The sequence below is a fragment of the Sitophilus oryzae genome, unplaced genomic scaffold (assembly GCF_002938485.1).
Source record: "Sitophilus oryzae breed Bouriz unplaced genomic scaffold, Soryzae_2.0 scaffold_1620_pilon_pilon, whole genome shotgun sequence".
NCBI classification, from domain to species: domain Eukaryota; kingdom Metazoa; phylum Arthropoda; class Insecta; order Coleoptera; family Curculionidae; genus Sitophilus; species Sitophilus oryzae.
In genome coordinates, this window is record NW_022146304.1 from 6,748,136 (window position 1) to 6,775,456 (window position 27,321).

The following is a 27,321-nucleotide window of genomic DNA, read 5'->3' on the forward strand; positions in this document are numbered from 1 at the left end:
CTATAAGTGGAACCTTATTTGTGCTGCTTTGTGCAAATATTTTCAGGGCTGGTAGATATGAATAAAAGAAACATAATATATTATCTAAAAACTATATATATATATATATATATATATTATCTATAAACACGGTAATTTCAAATAAGTACAAAATAACCGAGTTATTAAAGTTTGAAATTTAAAAAAACTGATTTATTTTTAAAAAAATTTATCTTAAAGAAATTTTTCTGTATTTCCAGTTGGAAGAAAAAGCACGATTTTTAACATCTTTTTTTGCAAAAAAACTTTATAGGCCTGTTCCTGGGGTCGAAATATACCACCCCTGAAAATATTTTAACTTATTTAAGACTTCATAGTTTCATAGTTGTCGATTTTCGAAAGAAATCAGTACATGCATATTTTTTCGTATATTTTTCATTTTATTGATTTTATGGAAAGCACTGTTCATTAAAATGTTGTATCCTATGTTATAGGGCTTGTTTCTCTCTACAATTTTCTGTCTCACAATGTACCGTTTGTGTCCAGGAAGAGTTCATAGTTTCATAGTTGTCGGTTTTCGAAAGAAATCAGTACATGCATATTATTTCGTATATTTTTCATTTTATTGATTTTATGGAAATCACTGTTCATTAAAATGTCGTATCCTATGTTATAGGGCTTGTTTCTCTCTACAATTTTCTGTCTCACAATGTACCGTTTGTGTCCAGGAAGAGTTCATAGTTTCATAGTTTGTTCCGCGTCCAGCCGGCTGGACGCGGCGGCTGGACAGTATTTTCTTATTACTTTCTGAAATAATTTGAGTTTTTTTTTCACAAAAATTTTCAACTTTATCAGTAAATGCACAATCAATTTAATGGAATTTACGTTTATTATGTTTCGTAAACAAATTAATTTTGGAATTTGAGATTCGAGAACCCCCTCCTTATCGAACCTCTACACGCCACAGTCAATCCGTTTGCAAAAAATCAACTTTAAACGTCAAGCAGTTTAAGCAGAATCGTGATTACTCAATGGTCATATTTTATGAAACACCCTGTATAAATTTTTAAAAAATCTTTAAATATGTAAAACAACAAAATAAAATATACGTGTTTAAGAGTTTTTTCGAAAAATTCACCAGTTTTTAAATTAAAAATATTCTAATATTTGAGGGGTGGTTTCACCCCCCACGAATTCGAGTTTCGAAAAATCGCTTCTTATCGAACCTCTACATCCTAAAGTCAATCCGTTTTCCAAAAATCAGCTTTTTACGTCAAGCGCTTTAGGCTGTACACGTTTTTAAAAAATCTTAAAATATGTAAAAAAAACAAAATAAAATATACGTGTTTAAGCGTTTTTTCAGAAACTTGACCGTTTTTTAAATAAAAAATATTGTAATATTTCAGGGGTGGTTTCACCCCCTTGGAATTGGAATTTCGAAAATTCCCTTCTTATCGAACCTCTACTCCCTATGATCAACCTGTATGCCAAAATTGAGCTTCTTACGTTGAGTTGTTTAAGCAGGATCGTGATTAATCAGTGAGTTGTATATTAGTATAGATTTTATTCTAATCTGTATCTACAATAAACTAATATAGATAATAAAAAAATCGGTAATGGGTAATAGTACAAGAAAATTAATATTAACATTTAAAAAATAGGTATTTAAATTGAATTCTAGTTGTCTTGACTTGAGGGAAATTATATTGATTTAAGTCATTTTACTGACTTAACTTGCAGATTATCATGATTTAAGTAAAAAAAGACTTAAGTAAAAAAAATACTTAAATAAGTTTATATTGAATTAAGTTTTTAAAAAAATGACTTGATATGAAAGAAAATGACTTAAGCCAACGACTTAAAACTTAAATCATTTGAACTTTATACTGAAACTGACTTAAGACTTAAATCATATTTTGATTTTAGAAATGACTAAGGACTTAAGTCTTTTTAAAACTGGCTTGTTGCAACTCTGCTTTTAGTTAGCAAATAGAAAAAATATATCTTTTTTTTTGTTGCAGTACAACATAAAGAAGAAAGAGGAGGTGGTGGACCCGATCCAAGAGGAACCCAACCCGCTGATGCGGAAGAAAAAGACGCCGGAAGAGTTGGCGCGGGAGGCGGAGGCGGAAGACGAGGACGAGCTGACAAGTGAGTGCGTAGCGGCCCTTAGACGAATCCATAAGCGATGCACAGTTATGTGAATGACCGAATGATGATGATAATGATGATGGATGCGCTTGTAGGCATATTTGGCGTGAACACGGCTTTGACATGAGCTTTCTGTGATGCGATCTTTAATATTCATTAGTTTTTATTCTTAAAATGCTACCCAATATTAATACACTCAGGTGCAAAGAAACGATAAATTTTTTGTCAAATTTAAAGTGTTATATTTGTGTTATTTTTAACCCTATTTTCATGAATTTTTTAGCAAGCTATATATAATTATTATATCAACTTTAATTCATAAATTCAGTTTTTTATAAACTTTTGTATTTGCCATATTATACATGGTTAATCGAGGGGTTGTTTTTTACCCTAATTTTAAAACACCCTGTGTAATAATTTCGTGTGTAAATTTTCCTAAAATATAATTTTACGATCAGAACCATGTCTCCTGAGCATTTTGTTTTTTGGATCATTTCAATACATACTTTGGTTAATTTTTAAGAGCGAAATGAACTTGCCACCAACAATTTGCACTATTTTCAACTATAATTTCTTTTTGAAGTTATTTTTCAATATGCCAAGACGATTTTGATGATTATTGTGAACTATATACTACTATGATCTGCCCATCATGTTCGACGTTTGGGAAATGCTTGGCAGGAGGGTTAGAGTTCGCGAAGCCGTACCAAGCTTTATTAAATGAACTTCGCTTGGTTCTTAGGGTGCGTTTATGTTGGAGCGACGATAAATGATAAGAGCAGCGATAGTAGCGAAGCAAAGAATATTATTATATTAATTTATATGTAGGTGTTTATATTGGAGCAACGCGTCGAGACATGGTTGGCAGTTGAGCAACGATAAGAGCAGCGCTAATTCACTGCTTTTATCGTCTATCGCAGCTCCAACATAAACGTACCCTTAAAGAATAATGAGAAAGCATAACGCAATATGATATATGCAGCCTCGATGACAGTATGACCGGACGTATACAGGCAGTTATAGCAGCCACGGGAGGCAATACAAAGTATGATGATATTTTTAAAATGTTTTTTTTTCTGTTTGCATACTTGAGTATTGCAGATGTTTTCTTTATATCGTTAGTGGTGTTATCGTTATTAATTTTTTTTTTAAACCAGGACTGTATTGTTAGTATTTAACGTTTTTTTTTAAATTTAGTATAGAGTAAATAATAGTCATCAAAACCATGTCGTCATATTAAAAAAAATACATCAAAAAGTAATGATAATAATTGAAAAAATTGCAAATTGATCGTAATCAGTTCATTTCGCTTTTAAAAATTAACCAAAGCATGTATTGACATTAATTAAAAAACAAAATGCTCAGGAGTCATGGTTCTGACCGTAAAATTATATTTTAGGAAGATTTGCACACGAAATTATTGCACAGGGTGTTTTAAAGTTAGGGTAAAAAAACAACCCTTCTATTAACCCTGTACAATATGCCAAATACTAAAGTTTATAAAAAAAACTTAGTTTAGGAATTAAAGTTGATATAATTATATACAATTTGCTAAAAAAATCATGAAAATAGGGCTAAAAATATAAATAATAATAACAACAAAAATATAACACGTTGCGTTTTTTTTGCATCCGAATGTAATTCACACATAGTGTACTGACTACATTTTTGAATTAGATTCAAAATTTGTTTTATAATCAACGCTTAATTTTTCATATCACTTATAAAGTTTTCATTCAGTTGAATTTTTATGAGTCAATGTGTCAATTAAAGCTTCAAAAAGAACTGTTAAAAATTGGGGTTTATAATATTAATTCTATCCCTAGTACATGGATAGCAATATACTCCTTCTTTAATCTGTTTGTTCAAAGATTCATTCCAAACAAATACAGAGAGGTAATGTTTTCTCTTTTTTATCATTCATTAAATTCATTTTCCTTGTTTACACATTCCACATTGTCCTTCAAACAAGAGATTTTATAAAAGGAACATTATGTTTAATAATAAAGTTGAGATTAGGTCTCTTTGTAATGCAAGTATTATTGTAAACAAGTGTTTAAATATAGTAAAATTAGAACTTTAATCTAAAGATTCATGTAAAATACATGTAAAATATAAATTGCAAACTATCATTGTCCCCGGATTGTCTTTACAACAGGAAAAACTTTTTTATTATTGATACTTTCAAAAAAATGCATTCTTCATAAAAAATGTTTGCTTGTTCTAAAATGGTTAATCCCGTTTATACTTTTCTAAATTTCTATACTGTTTTAGAAAAAATTAATAAAAACATGAAAATATTGTTTTAAAACGCGTTTCTATGGTGATATAATTTTGATTTCATTTTTTGATAGATGGTTATTAATAATTTTGATCAACGTCATATTTTTGCTACGAAATTCTATAACCATAGAAACGCATCTTGATTTTTAATACTTAATTCAACTATATTTTTTTTTTTTTTAATTATCTCTAAAAAGGTATGAAAATTTATAAACTAATTAAAACTATTGAAAAAGTATAAACGGCATTAAGAGGTGCCCGATGGCGTAGAAGTACAGGCTCTCGTCTACCAATCTCAAGGTAGTGAGTTCGAATCCCACACCCGGCATTTCATCAGCCGACAATTTTTATTAAAATAAAAATAGTTTGGGTACCTAGTTCGACTCAGCCTTAAATGAGTACTTGGGATTCACAATTCTGAGGTAATAATAGGCGGTTGAAGCGTAGAAGCGTAGTAGCACATTACCTGCCTTGTATACCGAACGGCTCTAGTATGGCAAGCTGTACCTTGCTACTTCCAAGGCGTTAAACGCTATATACGGAAACTATTATTATTATTATAAACGGGCATTAAACATTTTAGAACAAGCAAAAATTTGTATGAAGAATGCACATTTCTTAAAATGTCAATAATAAAAAGTGTTCTCTCTTGTAAAGATAATCCGGGACATACTGTATGTTCCAAATATTTCAATTTTATTTATAATTTGTATTTATGTACTTCTTTTTTTAGCGCCATAAGATTTAATGCTGCTACAGAAAATAATATTCATAATTCATAATTTACTCATAATTCTTGTGGATACGATTGACCAATCCTTAAAATCAATGATCGCATCATAGAAAAATAACTCAATCAAATATTATATTTTGCTATAGTTTGCTTTAGTGCCTTTCTTTTAATTTGTTCACTATTAAAAATTGTTTAATTGTATATTTTTATTTTTAGTCACTTTATATTTTATTTTGTACTTGATCTATAAGTGAACAAGTCCTATTATGAAATTTGTAAATATATCTATTAGAAATAAATAAATACATATACTTATATATTAAATAATAAAAATCATATTTATTCATATACATATATTAATTATTGTTCTTAATATTGTGATACATTTTATGACAATAAAACCAGTTACATTTCTGAAAAATTGATTCTATTTTTATTTTTTATTTAATTTTAAGGACTTGAGAGGAATAAATTATCAGTCAATTTTTTAATCTACATTCTATAAATAGGACTTGTTCTGTTTAGGTTATTCACAAGGTATAAGATACCTTCGTATTTTTTGGTAGTTTTAAAGCGAACATACGTACTTACATCAGTTTTCTCTAGTATGTAATGTTATTTTACCGCTTTATTTTGTGGTTGTGATCCCTTTTATCGGGAAGTTTTATTCTAAATGTACAATTATAGCTGTTGTGTCTTTTTATAAACATATTTATCTCGACCCCGATGTGCGTTGTTGTATGTTCGTGTACCCAACGAATCGAAGACTGTAACTTCGACAATCAATGTTGATGACCCTCTTTTGACCAAATTATCCTTAAGTGTATCACTTAATATCGGAAAAAAGAGGTACTTAGAAGAACCTTGCACTAGCCAGGACATTGGTTACTAAAGTAATGAAAACAATTTGTTGGAAAGTTTAACTTACATATTTATATATGAAATCTAAACAAATATTTCTGTAAAATTTTTATGTCATTAAAACAGGAAAAATTAATATCTTGATTTGGAGGGGGGGTTCTGGAAAAACAAATGTCATATTGTTTTATTCTCTAACAAGGTTTCATATAATCAAAATTTGTGTATTTTGGTCTGCCAATATTAGAAATGTTTTAATACTATCATATAGGTACAGTAAACCAATGATAATATAGAGATTTTTTTTAAATGTGTATAAGATACTACAAGGTTGTTCAATTTACCCAATATAAGTCTTAAATTGTCAATTTTAAGTTACTAGTGCAGGGTTTTATTTTTACCTCTTATGAAAACTAATATTACTATATTCAATAAAATATTTAAAAAATTATATAATTAAGTATCTGCATTCAGATATAAATCTTCTGATCTATTTTGGAGAATATAGATTTATACCTCTATGATAAATGCAAATTATTGCATAAAATAATAAGAAGCTTAAGTTAGTTATTATTATCATTAAAATTTCCTGCATAAATAGAAGTAGATAATTCTGTTCTATCTAATATATGCATACAGTGTCTGTCAAATGATTTCATATAAAATACACGAAGCAATCCAAAATAGTTGAAATATCTATTCTGATTTTACTCATTTGGTTGGCAATAAATTTAAGGAATTTGATAATTTAACAGCTGGTATTTAGAATGACATAGGTAGTGTCAAAACAAATCATAAGCAAATATTATTATTTTTTAAATGACAATTAATTCATAATATAGTGAACATAATCTATGGAGTGTATAGGTAAGGAGAAATATCTCTTATAGGACTTTATTTGAAAAAGTGGTCACCAAAATGTGAAGAATGAGGGTTCACTAAATGACCACAGTGGCCCTGTCAATTTATAACATGAAAAAGGATAGAAAAAAATTGACGTCAAAGAATTTACATAATTTGCTAATATTTTTCGATCAATTGCTCTAGCATCGGTACCATCACTAACCCTAAAATCTTCTAACAATTTATTGCCAACTACTTTAATCATCATGGATTGCTCCATAACTATATAAACATATCAGCGGACTACTCGACATGTTTTTACACATAGTGTCTTAAATTCTAGAGCTTATAAAATGTACTTCTGACATTTGTGACCTATACAAAATTGGCTTTATACAGGGTATTGTAAAATATATTCTTGGCTTTTAAATAGTATATATATTAATTTTATAATGGAAATGTTAGAATAAATCAAAGTAAAGTAAATACATTTAAAAAATAGTTAAAATATTTTATTAATAATAATTCTTTTGCTAGTTTTAAATCTAGGTATTACTTGATTTATTATAAATTATATCTTTATAACCATCTTTTTGACTGATACTGTATGATCTATAGAGCTTCTAGATATAAGATTTCGCTCTAATTGTTGAAATTTCTTGGTCGTCACTCTCGAGTTCTAAGGCTAAAATAATATAGTTGCCTGTTTTACAACACACAATAACTTTAAACACAAAACTATATTACAAATCATTAATATAATGATTTTTATATTTATCTAATATAAAAAAATGATTGTGGTAATATTTAAATTAATTGGATTTATAAATTTAGACACAATTTAATTAATAGTTGTGGTTACAAAATAAAAAATCTCAAATAATGTGAACATAGTAAAAAAATAAAAAATGTACAGGGGGGCGCCTCTCATACGCCGCGGAAGCTCCAAGGAGAACGGTACTTTATATCGAAATGAAATTTTGGCAGCATATGTAGGTTAACTGAAAGCATTTTATAAAAAATATAGAATTATACAGGGTGTCCCCAAAAAAAGTTACACATCAAAGTTGTGTTTTTTCTAACGGAACACCCTATATATTAATTGATTTTCGGATTCTCGAAAAAAAATAAAAATGAGTTTTATTAAAGAAGCATATACCTAAAATCTAAGGATTTTGACATATTTCATATTTTGTGAAAATAAAGAGTAAATTTTAAATTTCGATAACAGCTACCTAATTTAGTTGACCTTGTATAGCCTGATATTTAATTACAGTAACCATTGTATGTTAAACCAAATTGAAATTTAACCCGAAAAGTTATACAGGGTGAGACAAAATTAATATGGAACATTAGTACTTTTAAAACCAAGTTACTCCTTTATTTTAAATGGAACACCCAGTATATTTTTCCCGTATTCAATAATTTCGGAATTTATATATCTTCGGGAATTTATATATCTTCAAAATATGATTAAGTTTGCCTACCCCTCAGACAAAGATTCTCCAAGATATTTTAATTTTGATGATTTTGCGTCAGTAAATCTTTATTATTTGAAAAAATCTAGGTGGCCGTGTGATATACCTTTTATTAATTTAACAAAAATTAAAGATTGTGGAGTAAACTACTCAAGGGTAATAAAAAAATACACGTTTAAAACATATTTTAATTATTACAGAATTAAAACTAGATATAAACCTATAATTATGCGACAGAATTTAGCTGGATGAAATCAAATGCTCAAAATGCTTCCTTTCCTGTTAACTGCATAAAATTATTGTCTTTTCAAAAGGATCTTTTCATTTTAAAAGGCATATGTGGAGTTCTACCTGAAAAAGCAGCTACAATAATTTATCTCATGCTGTCGACACTAGTTGGTCGAGTTTTTTAAACACTGTCTTTAACATATCCCCATAAAAAAACCAGACTAGATAAAATCAGGAGCATTTAACTATTCTATTAATTGGTGAATGCACACTGCATTCACAAACTAATAGAATCATATCAATTCTCTCTGATGTAGGAGAAGTTTGCATTTTCGGCAAAAATTATAACTAGTTTTTAAAGTTGAACTAATTAGACAGCTATGTTGAAGTAACGTCAGACATATCACAGCCACATAGGTTTTATCAAATAATAAAGATCTACTCAGATCAAACATGTAAATGAAAATATCTAGGAAAATCTTTGTTTGAGGGGTAGGTAACCTTAATAGTATTTTGAAGAGACAGGAATTCTCCATTAAATATCGGAATAATATACTGGGTGTTCCATTTAAAATAAGAGAGTAACATGCTTTTAAAGGTGACCAATGTCCAATATTAATTTTTTCTCACCCTGTATAACTTTTTGGATGAAGTTTTAATTTGATTTAAAGTAGAATAGTTAGTTTAAGTACATATTAGGCTACACCGGGTAAATTCCAATATAGGTAGCTTTTATTGTAATTTAAAAATTGTTCCTTATTTCTAGAAAATGTTAAATATGTGAAAAACCTTACATTTTAGTCTATACTTATAAAACTCACCTTTATTTTTCTCCTAGAATCCGAAAATCAATTAATATATAGGATGTTCCATTACAAAAAACACAACTTTGATATGTAACTTTTTTGGGGACACCCTGTAGAACTCTCTATATTTTTAAAAAGTGCCCTGAATTAACCTACATATGCTCACAAAATTTCATTCCAATACAAACTGTCGTTCTCCTTGGAGCCTCCGCGGCGTATGAGAGGCGCCACCCTGTATAAACAATATTTCAACAACTTTGTATGAAAAATATAAGAGCGCATTAAAAATGAGGCATTAAATAACATATAATAATGATATAAAAAAACATTATATAAAATCCTCTCTAAAGCAGAACAAGAGAAATTGTGTATAAAAGAAATAACTTATGCAGATTAAAGTCATATCCTATTCCTATTTTTTTTAAGAAGGTTAACGATTTAATCTCTTTTTAATACATTATGTATTTATATTCTAGTATATCACAATTACAAAGGCACTTACTAAAGCAGTACCTAATAAAGAGGTTTTGGTAATTAACACAGCAGGTTGACTACAGAATTTTGAGTCAAGTGATTCTGAGAATGAGTACACCTTGCTAGTTTTGCAGAAATTGTTTACTTTGGTATAGCTGATATATCTATGTGTATGCTACATTATTACTTCTGTTTTGCTCAGATGTGTCAAAATAAATAGTTTAGGTATAAAATTTTTGCTGGACTTGCCAATTTTTGTAAAACATGGTTATTATTTAAATTTTAGCAAAGAATTCTCCAATGGGAGGAATCTATAAGAAAACTTACGAAAAGTTACTAATTTTAACTTTCTAATTCTATTAAAAATGAAACAAGGAAATCCAACTACGCCACTGTTCCATTGCGTAACTAAAGCCGATTTGCCGTTCATGGTTATTTAGCAATCATCTCGTAATATCGCGTATACATGCCAGATTTGCCAGGCATTGGTTAGTAATTTGGAAATAATCGGTCTGGCTCTTTGAAAATATATCGCCGTAATATGAATTTGTATATCCAAGGTTTAACGTAAAGCTAATATTAAAAAAATATTAAGCTAAAATTACCAAAAAAAAAACAACAATCTATATTTCAATTTTGATATTCTTTTAAAGATATCTATCGTTGGCAAAATGTGCCAATTTTTATACGAAAAGCTCCCATGTTATAAATAAACTTAAATTATTTAAAACTAATAAATATGGAAAGCAAAAGCTGTCACATATAGTTAGTATACATTATCTCCCTGGATTGCTTGGTCTAAAATGGTTAATCCCGTTTATACTGTTGTTTTAGAGAAAAATATGAAAATACGATTGAATTTTTTCATTGAATTTTTATTTCGTATTCACTCTTTAATAGATGTTTATATTAATTTTTATTTATGTCATATTTTTTGCTGTATTAAAATGTTGAAGAAGCACAAAATTCATAATACTTTATCAACAGTGTGATACTTTATCAACAGCAAAAAATGTGGCGTTAATCAAAATTAATGATAACCATCTATGAATGATAACCATCTATGAAGAATGAAATCAAAATGGTGTTGCCATATATGCGTTTTGATTTTTAGGTCTCCTAAAGAAAATTTTTATAAAGAATGTATTTTTTGTAAAGTATTAGTAATGAAAAAGTTTTTTTGTCTTGTAAAGACGATCCGGGGCCATACTGTACATCTGCAATTAATATATATAAAAAAAGAAGACAGTCTAATGGTGCGTTTAGACTTGAGCACGCACGCACTGATCCTCCGCGAATGCTCAAGTGTAAACGGCTGTGCGCGCACGCTCACTCTGAATCTGTCCGTGCGCGAGCAGCCGCGAACGTGAGCCGTCTGGTGTCGGTTTTTGGTCCGTGCTCAAAGGGATTTTATGTGTGCGCGAACGCTCAGTTTGCACCGGCAATTTGTTTTGTCTGCATTCGTGCGTGCGTGTGTGATTTTTTTTCGTTTTCTTTATTAAAATTATGGAGTGAATCAATGAATCTTCGTTATTATTAATTGAAGAATATGAAAAGTTGCCTATATTATGGGATGTTAAACATTCTTTCTATTATTACAAAATAAAAAAAACGTATGGCAAGACCTTATAGATAAAATTAATATTGAATATGTCGATATTAATGAAATTGCTATTCTAAAATTTGTATCTTTTGTTCGTAATTTTTGGTGTTATTAAATTTTGTAAATATTCAAAGTCGGGTCTGGTCATTCTTCTAAAGTTTTTGAACTGATCATAGCCCTCCTCAGGCATTAAGTTGTTGCAGTAAATTATATCGATTTCTAAAAATTTGGGTTTGCCACCAGCGACGATTTTTTAGATTTTTCTCCTTTTTAATAATTAAGCTGTGCATAACAGTGACTGCAGCCTCGACTATTTCTTGGTCGTCCATTATTTTCGCCAACACAACTCTGCTGTGCGCGCCCAAATTTCTTCATTCACTTCATTCGTCGAAAATTAAGCTCAAGTCTAAACGCACCATTACAGACACAATTTTGCTTTACGAAAGAATTGTGTTACAGTTGTAACCCTAGTGACCCTTATAAAGTAAAACATTTTCAAAATCGACATCTTAAATCTATAAAATATACGTAACAGAGAAAAAATTTATACAGGGTCCTACAAAATTGCGTCTAGGCTCCTAGAATAAAAATTTTTTTGTTTAAATATAGAATGTATTTCAGGAAAATATTTTAACTTTTATAGGGTGAAGTAGTGTGAGTAGAACGGGATGATTTTTTTTTAAATGGAACACCCTGAATATTATTGCATTTGACTTCTTTTCAGATCATTTCACATAATCTTAAGGTATGAGTAAATATATACTGTATATTATTTAGTATGTAAAGCGATTTGAAAGGAAGAAATCCATTTAAAAAAAATCATCCCGATCCACTAACCCTTTTTTGAACCACCCTATAGAAGTTAAAATATTTTCCTGAAATACATCCTGATACATACTTGGCACTTAAACAAAATTCTCAAATTTTTTATTATATATTTTTTATTCTATGATATATATATTTTTTATTCTATGATCTACAGATGCCCGAAGCACTATTGCCGAACCCTCTATAGGTAACTTTAAATACTCATTTGTAACCACACATATAATAAACCCACCTTGTATATGGTAGCGCATTTACAAAATGTAGAGCTTACATTTTTAAAACCACCTCAGCAAAAAAATATTCTAAATTAGCGGACAATACTAATATCTCAATCAAATGAATACGTAATATTTTTTTAAATATATCTGCAAATTAATGTAATTATGTATGAATGTTTACATCAACAAATAGAAATATCATCCATAAGGATTACTGCGTTTTAATAAATACTGCGCGAATAATAAAAATTAAGAGCTTTTTAAAAAGTGTTTTTTTTTTGTAGAAAATTATAAATTAACACTATAACAGTCTTAATTTACACCAAAAAATTTATATAAATATTTCAAATACTAATCATATTTACATTTCCGATTATAGTATGTAAAAAAAATTATATCTAATCTTTGAGTTGTCTCTCATCTAAAAAATTGTATTGCCAAAATGACCCACTGACTTACTTCTTAATGCATCCTTGTCATATTCTTCAATCTATGGGCTGTTATCATATTTTTATGTATATTGTTGTGCCTTACACGTACATATTCACCCTGTATAATAATTTTTAAGGTTCATGTATAAATAATTCTTATGTTCTTTACAATGAAGTCTAATTGTGAACATACACATTAAGACTGTTTTGTCGGAAACTGCAGTTTTTTCGCTCAGGTAAGGGATTTGCATTTCTTTTGTAGCACCTTTAATATTATTATTAGTATTATTACGTATCTATTGGTGTTTGCTTAGTGTAATATATACCATACAGTTGATGTTAATTCTCATACGTATTTCTCTAGTTTTTAACATACTTGTCCGACCGACAAATCTTGACGTGTATGTCCACCTCTAGCCCTATTTACCTTTTGCCAAATATATCATTTTATTGACTATTATGTAATAATAAAAACACAAACACAAAATAAACGTTTCAAAATTTCTTTTTAATACACGGTTAGGTCACATTTATTGCATGTAAACTGGCTGATTGTTATTATAAATATATATTTTTTTCTATTTTATTTTTACTTTGTTTTATTTATTTTTATTTTTTTTTGTGGTAAGTAATGTGGATGTTCGGTGTGTTTCTAGAGAGGGTTGACTGTTCTTTTTGGTAGTAAGTAATTGAAGAATTGTTTTGTGATTATATACCGGGTGCGTCTCAAAAGTGGCTCATCCCTATAACTTTTTTATTTTTTTCAGATAATTAAACGAGATTTGGTTATGTTAGTAAATGACATAGATTAGGATTGATCGGTATATTCAATTGTTTTTGGTCACTTCCTGTTTCACCGGAAATGACTACAACTTTTGATTTTTAAACGGCACCCTGGGAATTTTTTCACTTTATTCGATAGCAAATGACATTTTGAATAGAATGACATATCATATGTCAACTTTTGACATTCTCGCTTAATAAAAAATTGTATTTTAAAATTCAATCTAGAGTGTCATGGCTATGTTAAAAACACTAATTCTTAATCAAAGAGCCTTGGAAAAATAGATTTGATGGTCTAATGTTTTTACTGTCTTGTCCTGGCCAGTTAGAAAATGCTTAAATCGTATTTTTAATTATATCTCAATTTTTTCAAATGGAACGAGAGTGGGTCATTAAAATATTTGGAAAAAGTATTTTTTTACGAATAATTTGATGCCACACTTCGTATTTCAAGTCAAATTTTCGTTACGAACCGCCAGTTATAATTTCAAATAAACCATATGCGAAAATGTCAAAAGTTGACATATGATATGTCATTCTATTCAGAGTGACATTCTCTATCAAATAAGGTAAAAAAATACCGGGGGTGCCATTTAAAAATCAAAAGTTGTAGTCATTTCCGGTGAAACCGGAAGTGACCGACAACAACTGAATTCGTCAATCAATCCTAATATCGTTTTTTAACTAAAAAAAATAAAAAAGTTATAGGGGTGAGCCACTTTTGAGACGCATCTGGTATATTATGTACCTATAAATTAGAAGAATCCTTACCCATGACGTAGTTAAGTTTTCAGACTAACCTAGGCCAGAAAATGAAAAATATTTAATTCTATTAATTCAATTGGATATTAAATAAATATAATTGAAAATACCCTACGATCGAAAAAAAACGGCGTCAGAGACGGCTGGGGAATGGCAATCGATGATAATTTTGACGAGGTCAAGCCCTAGACGCCATTACTTGGCCCGTACTTTTCGATGCGATTTTTTAATAGCGCCTACTGCCAGGAAGCCTTAACGAGGTTGTATTTTTTATTTATATTAAGTAAAAATTATTTTAAATGGCGTAGAGTTTAAAATTCGAGAAAAAATATTTTTCTGGAAATTGATTTGTGGGTCTGGAAACGTTCCAACCTTTTTTAATCTTTCTAAAATTAGTGTTAATTTTTGACATGTTTTGTGTCAATTTTTAGTGAATGACTTCTGCCAAAATTATCATCGATTGTTATTCCCAGCCGTCTTTGACATAGTTTTTTTTTCGAATATGCGGTATTTATTAGTAATCATAATTACTAATTGTAATTAATTTCACAAGAAAACGTTAAAAGATATTCCAAATAGTACTTAACATTAACTTATTATTTTTTATATTGTTAATAAAATATTTTTAATTTTTTTTTAATACTTACATTAAACAAAATCATGTATAAATTTGTTTGTTATTCTCTGAAAAATTTGCATATCTCTTCAAAGTCTTCTTCTTGTAATATTTCCGTTAAACTATTTTCCAGATTATCTTGTTTAAATTATTTTACTTATAGTATAAGGAAAACAAACAACAACCTAAAACTTCAACGAAAAATTTAATTATACCGCAACTTTTAAGTGGTATTTGTTGTTTAGCACGAAACTGTATTTTCGTTGTCTTAAGCAAAGTTTTAAACGATTCTTTGTAATATTATTAAAATTATGCTTAGGTAATACTGAACCGTTAAATTAAAATTTTAAATGTACAGGGTATGCTATTTTTGCGTTTATGAATAGAGATACAAAGATGCGGATTTTACATTACTGTGCTCTTTTTTATAAAACTAAATATGGTATACACAGATTAGTCCTAGCTTTCTTAGTTCCTGAAATACAGGGCGAATTTTAAAAAGTAATATTATCGACAAGATTAAAACTTACTTATCGAAAGGATGAAAACTGTGTCTGGAAGAGTTTTTCACGTAGAATCCAGTGAGGTAACTAATTTTTCGCTGAAAGCTTTCGTTTTGTAAATATCACAAAACTTATGTTTTTTAAATGAGACATCCTGTATATTATTTTTTTATTTTATTTTATTTGTCTTGTCGTAAGCGTTACAAAAATATAATACCGGGTGCGTCTCAAAAATGGCTCACCCATTTAACTTGTTTATTCTTTTAGTTAAAAAAACGAGATTTGGTATGTTAGTATATGACATAAATTAGGATTGATTGACGTATTCAAATGTTTTCGGTCACTTCCGGTTTCACTGGAAATGACTACAACTTTTGATTTTTAAATGGCACCCTAGGTATTTTTTACTTTATTCGATAGAAAATAGAATGACATATCATATGTCATCTTTTTTATTTATATGACATTTATATTCATATGACATTTTCGTATATAGTTTATTTGAAATTATAACTTGCGGTTCATAACGAAAATTTGACTCCAAATACCAAGTGTGTGGTATCAAATTATTCTTAAAAAAATGCTTTTTCCAAATATGCTAATGAGCCACCCTCGTTCCATTTGAAAAAATGAGATATGATTAAAAATACGATTTGGCCATCTTTTAACCGGCCAGGACAAGGCACTAAAAACATTAGACGATCAAATCTATTTTTCTAAGGCTCCTTGATTAAGAATTAAATTTTTAACATAGCCATGGCACTAGATTGAAATTTAAAATAAGATTTTTTGTTAAGCAAAAATATCAAAAGTTGACATATGATATGTCATTCTATTCAGAATGTCATTTTCTATCAAATAAAGTAAAAAAATACCGAGGGTGCCATTTAAAAATCAAAAGTTGTAGCCATTTCCGGTAAAACAGGAAGTGACCAATATCAATTGTATACGTCAATCAATCCTAATTTATGTGGTATACTAACATACCAAATCTCGTTTTTATATCTCAAAAAATAAAAAAGTTATAGGGGTGAGTCCCTTTTGAGAAGAATATGCCACCCGGTAAGTAAGACTATGTAATATGCCACCCGGTATAATAAGAAGATACATTATTTAATATAAATCAACCTAGTTTAACAGAGTACTATTCTATTTAATTTAATTGAATCAGAGAGATGATATTGCTTTTCATCGTATTATATTAAAAAACTGTACTAAAAATGAACTTGTGTAACTTTTAGATAACACGGGGATCTCAATCAGAGTTAATGATATTTTTGATGCACTTGTGCAAAAATTTTGCACACAGAAACTAGTGTGGAATAGCCAATAACCAAAAAATTAAGCCGGTCGCCTATTTTAAAAAAAGTTAAATAACGCATTTTTTGCTTTGCTTATGAAAATATAGTATACTATAGACTATATTAGAAAACTCACAACAAGGCAAATAAAATGAAAAATAATATACAGGATATCCAATTTGAAAAACATAATTTTGAGTCATATTTCAAGAATGACAGCAACCAGCAAAAATCTAGTTAAGCCAATGAATTCTACGCGAAAAACTCTATGGGACTCAGTTTTCACTTTTTCTATAAGTGATAAGAGAATCGAGATACGAGGGCAGTCGAAAAATGCAACAATTTTATTTCATATTTACCCTGTATTTCGGGAACTAAGAGGGCTAGGACAAATATGTGCATAGCGTGTTTAGTTTCATGGAAAAATAGCATAATAATGTGGAAACTGCATTTTTGTATCTTTACTCATAAACGAGAAACCAGTAAAACGCACGAAAATGAGACACCTTGTACAATATCCGGGAAAATTTTTACAAAATTCAGTTTTTTTATTACCAAGTATACCTACATTTTCAGATAAAAAATCGGGATTTGGTATGTTAGTATATGATAAAAATCAGGATTGATTGACGTATTTTATTGTTTTTGGTCACTTCCTGTTTCAAAGGAAATGACTAAAGATTTTGATTTTTAAATGACACCCTCGGTATTTTTTTACTTTATTCCATAGAAAATGACACTGTGAATAGAATGACATATCATATATCAACTGTTAATATTTTTGCATATGATTTATTTGAAATTGTAATATGCAGTTTATAACAATTTGACTCGAAATACCAAGTGTGTATTACCAAATTATTCGTAAAGAAGTTTGGAAAAATTGAGATACGATTAAAAATACGATTTTCGCATCTTTTAACCGGCCAGGACAATACACGAAAAACATTAGACGATCAAATCTTTCCAAGGCTCCTTGATTAAAAATTAGAGCCATCTGGCACTCTAGATTGAAATTTAAAATACGATTTTTTTAAACAAAAATGTCAAAAGTTGACATATGATATGTCATTCTATTCAGAGCGTCATTTTCTATCGAATAAAGTAAAAATATGCCGAAGGTGTCAAATCCTCAATCAATCCTAATTTATAATTTATATCATATACTAACATACCAAATTTGTTTTTTTTTATCAAAAAAAAATAAAAAAGTTATAGCGGTGAAAAAATTGATATGCCATGTTCAAATTGTCAGATGAATTGTCACGGGAACATTACAAAAATGCTTTTTAAACATGCGTAAATTAATAATTATAATAAAAGTTAATGTATGGAACGATAGCATACTAGATTTTTTACAGTAAACGCAAAAAAATGTATACAGAAGTCAATTATTTTTTTTCTACGCCCCCGACCATGTTTTCTCTATTCCCCAACCCCACTTTATTCTTCTCGCTCTACTTACATGTGTACATATGTGTCTGTCCCTCTTTTTCAGAACTCAAGAACACAATAGAAACGAGCGTTAACGAGCTGCGCTCCCAAATAGAGAGTAAATGCGTGATGCAATAAGTCGACGATCCTTATGAGCGATAGAGAGAGAGCGAGACATCCAGTGGCGCCGGGCCTTAGGGGGATGTCCCCCTCGCCCCCCACCCCCACTCCCAACACTCACACGCAAAAAAAAGAAGGGGGGTGTGCCGCTACCGCCCCCTCCGTCACCTTAGAATAAATTGATATACATATATAAAGTACATAAAAATGATAATTTGTTATTTTAGTTGGTAGAAAGTGACACCTGTGATGTTATTTACTTAACGGTAAAATGAACAAAAAAAAATAAAATAGTAGTGACTCTAGTGATGGGCGTTCGAAAGGAATAGGGTATCGTAGCTTGTGTTCGAAGTAATTCTTAAATAGTTGACAGACATTCAAAGAAAGAAATGTATATTTCAATATCTTAAAAAACACCATGTGCAAACTATCCTGTGTAAACACATAAAAAGGGTGATTCACGGCGATGGCACTTTAGTCGTTTCTCATTTTTTTCAATTGAGAGCTTCGAACAGAGGCTAGAAATATGCCTTTTCTTGTTAGACGGCGCCCAGCACGAGTAGCAAACGCTAGAAAGAGCTTCTCGCTTTCGTTTAGCGAGAAATGTGGCAACAGCGGGTTTAGGCCCTAAAATCCCCACCCCATTACTCCTTAGATCCCCTCCCCATCCGATTCCCTCGAAAAACCACAAAAAGAGACTGCGATAAACAAAAATATCAAAACTATTATGACGAGCCTTTGGTTGGCTCCTCATAGTAATTTTGTGGTAGATTTAAAAAACTTATTGTTACCATTTTTGTAGCTAGATAAAAAACATAGTAGTCTAAACCTATTTTTTTGTATCGCCAAAATGAATTTTAAAAAAATACACAGAATAAGAAAAAGGATAAATGATAAAAAAAACTAGTAAAAAAATTCGCGGAATTTGTGTTTCGATATTTTTTTAATAAAAATTAACGATATAATATATGGACGAATGAATATTCTGGAGACGAATGTTTGATTTTCTCGAGAAAATTTTCGAAAATCTTTCTTTCACCCGTTTTTCCTATAGAAACGCCGAGATTAGTCATCCAAATTCCTTTTGTGGCTATCGCTGATTGTTTTCTGTATTGTAATGATTTTCGTTGATTTGATAATAAAAAAATAACAGCCATTTTCAATACGCTTTCTGAAAAAAGTATACAGATTTTAATAATTTTTATAATGTATGTAGGATTGTCGTTCATTTGAACAACTTAGATTTTTTAAGATTATTCATATAAACCCAAGCTTACTATGACACACCAGAACACTTTTTTAAAAATCTAACTTTACAATTAAATGATAACTAAAAGAAATTTTAATCAACTGCTGCTAGAGCATAATAATCAGAAAAATTGTCATTTTGTGTGTTTCGATTGATATGTGTCATTTTCTCTTGTAACACTAATGCTTTTAACCTAAATTGTATTTTATATTATAGTAAAACAATAGCAGAACTTGAAGTTCAAAGTAAATTCTCGATAAGACTAAATTTTATATCATTAGTAGTTATTTAAAATACATCTTTTAAAATTTGAAATACTAATACCACCTCAAATATATAAAATAATGTAGTATTACTTTTCTCTATGGTTTTTATGGCTGTATTTTTTTATTATCAAACTCTATAATTCGTAATATTGTATTAATGCTTGTTGACATTCTATGACACTATTATTGATTGAATTTTGATTGGGAGTAATTGACTAAATTATTATATAATAACGATATGACAAAAGATGTATTTACTGTACATAGCATACATTTTTATATAATTTATTATTAGCTCATTCAAAGACTTTTTTACGAAATGACGATATATTTGTATTTTATTAATATTGAATAATTAAGATATGTCAATGGTACATTGCAAAATTGTGTATTAATTATAACTGATGGATTTTATTATTATATTCCTTACGTAGAATATCTTTGAATGGGCTTGTTTTAAGACTTAATAAATGATTGTAAATTTATTGTAAATAACTAAACAGTTTGTTGAAAAATTTCTGTATCTTCTCAATCAAAATAAAATTTTCAAACATTAGTTACAAGATTTCTCCCAATCAGTATTAATGTTTTATTATCGATGTTTTTCAGGCTTTGATTGTTCTTCTACTGTAGCATGAAACTTTAAATAATTGTTAAATATTGTTTGTTGATATCTGTTGTTGGCTTTATCTCTTTGTGATTCTATGATCTTTTCTTGTTAAAGTATCACAGTTGTTGAGAAATATCAAATAAATATTGGGCTGTCTTGCAATAAAATATTTAAAGTGAATTATAATGAACTTTTTTACTAAAAAAATAAATCAAAAATACATTAAAACAGTCTGTATTTACATTTTGTTAACTATGTTAGCATTGATAATTAACTTGAATATACTCTGTCTACTACTAAATGTTTAATCATCTGCTAATTGTAGACAATAGTATATTGTTTTATTAGGAGTAAATATGATACTTTTACAGGCAAGGCACAAAAGTACATTTTTACTCCGAATAGAACATGCAGTTGTTTTTCAAACGTCACAAATAATTTTGTAAACAATTTCAAAAGTCGCAAGTAATATAAAAAGTATTACCTTGTAAGTAATTATATATCGAACAACACAAATGAATACACTAATTGAATTCGATACTATGTCAGTTTAATAATATATTTTTGTACTTTTGTTCTTATGCGTAAAAGTGCTTTACTTTATGCCTAGGCGTTAAAATGATCTTTTTATAATGTCAATCACGTCGAAAAAAGTCATACTTTTGTGATGTTTGAGAAAAAATATTAACAAAATGTCTTGAGTTTGATTTGTAAAATCTCCTATGATAAAACTTAAAGGATTTCAAGAAGTTCTTTTTGAGAACTTTGCTATTTCTTAACAAATGATTTAACAACATTTAACCTAAAACATAACAAACCATATCTGTAGCTAAATAATATCGAAAACCCATATTCATAATACAGAATAAAACGAAACCAGAACTAATTTATCACGTCTAATTAATTTTAGATGTCGAATTTTAATCATTTGACAAAAAGTTTCCAACAATTTTAATTAACACATCATTTTAAACATTTTCCCGGAAATTTTTCTCCGACGGCAAAATTATTTTCCGTCAGTAGTTCGCACCGCTTCAAATCTCAACTATTTTACCTATAAAATGGATTTTCGCAAGTTTTGCATTTCCCAGAGCAAATCTATTTTGCCATTGAAATTTCGACGCGGCGGAAAAATTTAATAAGGAATTTTTCTAGCTCAACAAATATGCGGGATAGTTCTTTGAAGTCTCGCCTAAATTAAAAAATTCTAACGAAAATTCTCCCCTTATCGATAAATTCTTCGTTAAATATTGGGTTATCGGGTTCTTTTTCTCAAGATTATATGGTAAGCTAATGAATAGGCTTTTTAGCTATACCGCATTTTTCTATTAAAGTCTGAAAATTTTCAAGGGCAATTAATCTTCTACAAACTAAACTTTGCAGTTTTTCATTTCAAGCTTTTTTACTTAACTAAAATAAAAAATAATGCGAAAAATAGAGAAAGTAACATTTTTAAAAGACACCCAGGTAAAATTCATCATATTAAACTCATTTAAGATATATTTACAATAATTTTAAGACAATAATAAGTATAACTTAGGTCATGTACATATTTTGAAATCATACATGTATTCGAAATTTATATTGTTTCAAAGAAATTATACAATGTAAATAATTTATCAGGTATATGGCGGGAAATGCAAAACTTCTTTTACTTCATTCGTCTGTTCTAAAAACACATTTTCAATGGACATCACAGAAAGAAAATGATGGCTCTTTTATAATGACCATAATAGAGGCTTTGTTAACTCTGTAAAATGAAACATAATGCCCATAATTATTATAGATCTTTAAGTATTTTTTTTATTTTATTGTATAATTAACTTATACACTCACCGGTACGAAAAACGGGCACCTTAAAATATGGATATATTTTAAAGTTTAATATATTTTGTTCTAGTGGACCGATTTTGATGATTTTTTGAACAATTTGTAGCTAAATTATTTGAATTTTTAGTACCTTTTCCTAAATTAAAAACTAAATTTTCCATCTGTCAATTATACGAGCGAAAACAAAATGTTAATATTTTGGTAAAAGTTTGAAAACACCCTGTGAAATAATTAACAAAGTAAGGAATTTAAGAATAATTTTATCTTCTAGGTACGTCTTTTCTCGATAATTTGTTTTTTAATTCATCTCAATAGCTTTATTTTTATTAGAGATATTCGCTCTTGAATAAGACAGTGACGATTTACAGCAATTTTAGCATTTAAAGCATACTTTTGCTTTTGGATCTTTATCAACACACTTATAAAATAGAGTTTATTATTTATGTCAGGTTAGTATCATTAAAAAGTCATATTATTATTGTCTATTGGCGTTAACTCTAGTAGAGATGGTTGTTAAGTTTTAAGAGATAAGAGATATTGCTGACTTAATTCATTGATGTTTCAAAGGCAGTGTCATTACATAAATCATAAACACTATTTTATAGGTTTGTTGAGTAGGACCAAAAGCAGGGACATTGTTTTAATGTAAAAAATACGAAAAAATATTATTGTCTTCTTCAAAAGCGAATATCTTCAAAAAAAAGTTATTGAAATTAACCAAAAAGCAAACTATGGAGAAAAGATACACCTAAAAAATTAATATTTTTAAATTCCTTGCTTTTTTAACGTGCTCCACAGGGTGTTTCAAACTTTCACAAAAATATCAACATTTTGTTTTCCCCTGTATAATTGACAGATGGAAGAAAGAGAAACTAAAAAGTCAAATAATTTAGCTACAAATTGCTTAAAAATATTCAAAATCGGTCCACTAGAACACAATATACAAAACTTTAAAATACATCAAAATTTTAAGTTTCCCGTTTTTCGTGCCGTTGATTGCCGAAGTAATATTGAATAACCATTATATAATCTGTTAATCTTCAATAAAAATTTAAAAATAAATTTAACAATATTATATCATAACTTAGAACGAAAATCAAAGGGAAAGCTTAAGACCAATCCTCTTAAGGGGCCTTTAAGTAACCAACAACAATTTAAAAAGACCGAAGGATTAATTTTAAGAAGATTTTTTTTTTCTTTGATGAAAATTACTAAAGAAAAATGAACTGATAAAAAAAGATCCTTTAAATCGACTAAAATATATCAAAATTGCCTTAAATGATTTGATTTTTCTGTGATGTCTTTTCAGCTATATTTTTCTTCTCTGTGGGTAGATTCTGTATATGTATTTATCTATGCTACGTAAAAATTGTAGCTCTTGGCCTCTTAAACGTGTTGTCGTTGCTCAACAGTGTCTTTTTGGCAAAACGCAAGTAACACGCGATAATCAAGTGTGGAATTTGGGTGAAATCAACGTGAAATATTCTTCAGTTAGTCAGAGAACGCGTCAGCTGTTCTTAAATCAAACAGAACTACAGCCTGTTAAATAACAGCTGGATTTCTTGACCATCTCATATCAGTACTTAAAATTACATTAAATAATCCAGATAGAACTATTTTATTAACGCGTCCTTTGACTACTTATAACACCAACACAGCCCAACTAAACTCTATACTCGTACAGTAGTAGATAATTTTTAGGTGAAGTATATATTTAACTTACGTAATGCAAACCAATGCAATGTACTAGCCAATAACACACTCCTTGTGGTGCGCGATAAGATTGTTACCAATATAAAAAAGAAAAATCCAGTAAAATAAAATTATTTTCTTTTCAATGTTATCATAACACATTTAGCTATGATTCACCTTTATTTGTCACACACAATGGATTGGAACTATAAATTGTTTAATACAAATTTAAGAGTTGCCCTAAGGTGCTATTAGTTAAGAAATTATAAATACATAAAATTTAAGGATTGCGGTTCCATAAATTATTGTGGCTTCAGTGCAAGATGTGAGAAGTATTCAGGGAGTATTGATGATAAAGATTCTAAATTAGGATTTATATTTACTAGTACAAAGAAACAATCATTAAGTTGATACCACGCTACTATCATAATTATGAAAGGATTATGAAATAGAGTTTATACTTTTTTCTAATATGTAGTACTTTGTAGACCGTATGGTCTACATTGTAGGAATAATCGGACAACGAAGTAATGAGACGAGAGGCATGTATCTTGGTAACAATCTTATCTTTATTAGTGCCACTTGCTATATTGTAGATACCAATTACACTCTTAAAATTAATTTAGGTTCCATTATATTGCGCCCGGTTACTAAAATATATTGATTTTGCAAATTATAACAGATCATGATCTAATATTTTGTTGCTGAAATATAAACGATAAAATAAAAAGATACTTTTATTCCGTTAGTCTTTAAAATCGATTATTAAAACGTACGTATTTAAAAAAATAAACAATATTAATACAATAAAGAATCTTTTTTGAGTCTGTAGAAAATTTGTTAAAAAAATATATACGACACACCAGTTGAAGTTTCTAAAAAAATATTACAGTGTCGAAAAGTTAAAAATTTTACATTATAAGACACATTATTATGTTTTCAATTTTATTTTCTTATTAAAGTAAGTGAAATATATAAGCAGACGACCTGGTACATAAAATAATCAGTCATATTATATATTATAGATTATTTATAAATTGAGAAATAATAGTTTATCAATATAAATTCCTAAAGATATTGTTTAAACTAACGATTAATAGTTAATCAACCACTAGATAATATAACTTTTATCTTTGTGAGTTTCGCAACAAAATACATAAGATCATGTTTTTTAACTTTTGTGAATATCATATAAATCTTTCTTAAATTTCATCGCATTTTGAAGGGTTCCTAGATATTTCCGTTTAAACAAAAAGTTGCAGAGTTCTGTAAAATCATTGTTCGAAAGCAAAAGAGGAATAAAAATCGTTGCGTGTTAAATCTTCATTGTAAGTACTCTCACTTGTAAATAATGAATTATATAATAAAATATTTAATCAAGCAGACTCTTCAAACAAACATACACCCTTCTTCGGCGTAAGAACTCTGCGGCAACTCCTACAACTTATGATCAAGAAATTTAAAAGCAATTTTAGTACGACTTAACCAGGTGTGTGATATACTGTAAGTACTTTCATTCATAAAATGAACATAATTGTGTAGTTAGAAATTCCACTTACGTGTGACCCTATACACTTACAAAATACCACTACAATGTAGTCGATTATTTATTTTCTTTTGCGTTTCTTCAGATATAATGTTAAAAGTAAGGTAAAGATAGATAGAAGGTGATTTGCTTATATTTTAAGACATCAGAAGTTTGAAAATTTTGATATCAATGCAGATAATCTATAAATTACGAAAGCGTAGAGCTGCCATCGCAACATTGAAAAATGTTCTTAGCAAAATTTACACTTTTTCTGTAAAATTACACTTTTGATGTAAGTTTGCAGAATTTTTGGTAATATAAACAATTGTTTTGATTAATTTATCAATATAAATCCCTAAAGATGTTTAAACTAACGATTAATAGTTAATCAACCACTGGATAATATACCGCTGTATTCGTCCATAATATCTGATGAATATCTATACTTCGTGGGCACAATGGCAAATTATCCCTCAGTCAACAAAGCTACCTTTTAACTACTGATGTCGATGCCGAGACGTAGCGCGTCGTCTTGCAGTATAGTATATTTTTCATCCAATATACAGAAAGAGTAAAACTGTAATTTACAAAAAAAGTGTAAATTTACAGAAAAAGTTTAAATTTAGAAAAAAAGTGTAAATTTACAGAAAAATTAAAAATTTACAAAGCAAATATGTAAATTTTCAGAAAATGGGTAAATTTACAAAAAAGAAGTGTATATTTACAGAAAAAGGGTAAATTTACAAAAAAAGTGTAAATCTACAGAAAAAGTAAATTTACAAAAAAAGTGTAAGTTTACAGAAAAAGTGCAAATTTACAGAAAAAGTGTAAATTTACAGAAAAAGTGTAAATTTACAAAAAAAGTGTAAATTTACAGAAAAGTGTAAATTTACAAAAAAGGGTAGATTTACAAATCAAATATGTAAATTTGCAGAAAAATTGTAAATTTTGAATTTTCAGGAAAAGTCTAAAATGTTAAAACTTTTTTTTACAGAATTTACAGAAAAAAGTGTTAAAACACTTTTTTCTCTAAATTTACACTTTTTTTGTAAATTTACACTTTTTCTGTAAATATACACTTGCTGTAAATTTACACCTTTTATGTAAATTTACGCTTTTTTTGTAAATTTACACTTTTTCTGTAAATTTACACCTTTTTATGTAAATTTACAAAAAAAAGTGTAAATTTACAAAAAAAAAGTGTACATTTACAAAAAAGTGTAAATTTACGTAAAAAGGTGTAAATTTACAAAAAAGTGTAAATTTACAAAAAAAAGTGTATATTTACAGAAAAGTGTAAATTTACAGAAAAAATATAAACTTACAGAAAAAAAATAAATTTACAGCATATGTGTAATTTACAGATTTTCTAAAAATAATAAAAAATTAATTAGTAATTGCTAAATTTTGCAGAAAATTTTTAAATTTTGAATTTACAGAAAAACTGTAGATAATTTACAAAAAAAAGTGGAAATTTATAGAAAAAGTGTAAATTTACAGCAAACATAAATTTGCAGAAAAATTGTAAATTTTGAATTTACAGAAAACTGTTAAATTTGCTAAAAATATTGATTAATTTTGGTATGACAGCTCTACGCATTCGTAATAAATATCTACCTTAATATCATTTTTTTCTAACTCTTTTGTGAATAAAACTATAAGTACCTAATAACCGACTTCAGTAAATGAACAGATTATTAATAGGGTCCAAAAA

The 27,321-nt window shown here is 28.5% G+C and overlaps 1 protein-coding gene across 7 annotated transcripts in view; it reads left to right on the plus strand.

Annotated features, from left to right (window-relative positions):
- Nucleotides 1–22,452, plus strand: part of LOC115880220 (complexin) — a 983,791-nt gene extending 961,339 nt beyond the window's left edge. For 4 of the 7 annotated variants that reach the window (XM_030897371.1, XM_030897370.1, XM_030897369.1 and 1 more), the window contains 2 exons: nt 2,001–2,130; nt 18,377–22,450. In XM_030897371.1, the coding sequence (XP_030753231.1) occupies nt 2,001–2,130; nt 18,377–18,450 (204 nt within the window). In that variant the 3' untranslated portion in view covers nt 18,451–22,450. Of the gene's footprint in view, nt 1–2,000; nt 2,131–18,376 lie in introns of all 7 variants that reach the window. The other 3 variants (XM_030897375.1, XM_030897374.1, XM_030897373.1) reach the window with 2 other exon arrangements.
- Nucleotides 22,453–27,321: the final 4,869 nt, after the last annotated feature.